Below are 1334 nucleotides of genomic sequence, written 5' to 3'. Positions count from 1 at the left end.
CTAGCTGTGCTGTTTCTTCTTATGATATTTTTCTCCATACTAGGCTACTAGTGATTATCTAGTGTTCTAATGGAATTCGAACCATGTCAAAGAAAGGAAAAATGTGAGTAGAAATATGGGTGGAGATTATTAAAACTATAAACTATATACATTTTATAAAACTTTACCTCAAATTGGAATATTATTAATACTATAGAGAGTCCACGTTATAATGGCAGTGTTTGATTAGCAATGGTATTGCTATCCTTGTCTGTTATTCAACAAAGCGGATAGGGCTATCTCTTTCCGCTTTGCTCTGTTGTCAGGTCGTCTTTTATCAATGTAGAAATCATAATCAATTAACTGAATATTTCATCTTGATTATGAACATATATTATGAAATTATTGAAGAATATAATTTTTTTGCTTAATGAAATATAATTAATCATTTTAAACAAGGATGAACAGTTAATATTACATCATTAAACCTGTCTCATCTACCGTCTATACAAGACAGAGGATCAGCAACGTTTTTCTCCTATCTTTCTCCACTGCCGGTTGTGTGTTAATGGGAAGGATATTTTATATTCTTCTAAGAGAATCGATAATTATTTGTTGAAACACCGCCGATTTATGAAGTTACATCACATTATTATTATTATCGTTATTCCAATCGCATTCTATATATTATTATTATTCTCATTGATTAATTATCTATACTCTGTGAAATTCGTTGAATAACTAGCATTATCGTCATTTAATGTAAATTAGTGTATGAGCCAGTAAATATTGTAACATACATAAATAAAGAAATCTAATCTAATCTAATTTGCCATTATAACGTGGACCTCCTGTTAGCAGTCAAATTCTTTCATATTCTACCACTGATAAACAATAACAAAAAACCTCGTCCCATTATTCCAAAACAAACATAATTACTCACTTTTCCTTACGAGTTCTTTCATTATTGGATAGAATAAACGTTAAATTTTTTGAACTGAGATTATAAATAGATTTCTATTTAACGTTAAAATTTAGTAAACTATTCCATTGGATAGGAGATTTAGAAACTAACTCTTCAGAGAGCACAGAAATTTTTGAATAACAACTCAATATTTTGAAATTTTATAAGTATCTGATAAACAGCTGATCATAAATCATTTGAGAGTTGACATCAAAACCATAGAAAAAAGAAACCATAAGAAGATATGCAATGGTTTAGGACGTTTATGTTCAAAAATTCATTAGTTATTTCAAGTTGATCTTCCCAGCCAAAGACTTAAAGATATCACTTTAAAGAGAATTAACCTTGAATTATACTCATTGTAGAGATATACAAGAGACCCTAGATATTT

At 28.9% G+C, this 1334-nt stretch overlaps 1 protein-coding gene across 1 annotated transcript in view; it reads right to left on the bottom strand.

Annotated features, from left to right (window-relative positions):
* The window catches only part of LOC111049250 (carbonic anhydrase 1), a 12817-nt gene extending 11705 nt beyond the window's left edge, over positions 1-1112 (bottom strand). Inside the window, exon 1 of the mRNA XM_039434940.1 lies at positions 923-1112. Coding sequence (XP_039290874.1) covers positions 923-944 — 22 coding nt within the window. The 5' untranslated portion in view covers positions 945-1112. The remainder of the gene's footprint in view (positions 1-922) is intronic.
* Between the last annotated feature and the right edge of the window lie 222 nt (positions 1113-1334).

Source organism: Nilaparvata lugens, chromosome 8 (assembly GCF_014356525.2).
Source record: "Nilaparvata lugens isolate BPH chromosome 8, ASM1435652v1, whole genome shotgun sequence".
Classification (NCBI taxonomy): Eukaryota; Metazoa; Arthropoda; class Insecta; order Hemiptera; family Delphacidae; genus Nilaparvata; species Nilaparvata lugens.
Note: the sequence above shows the minus strand (reverse complement) of the source record. Positions and strands in the feature narration are given on the sequence as shown.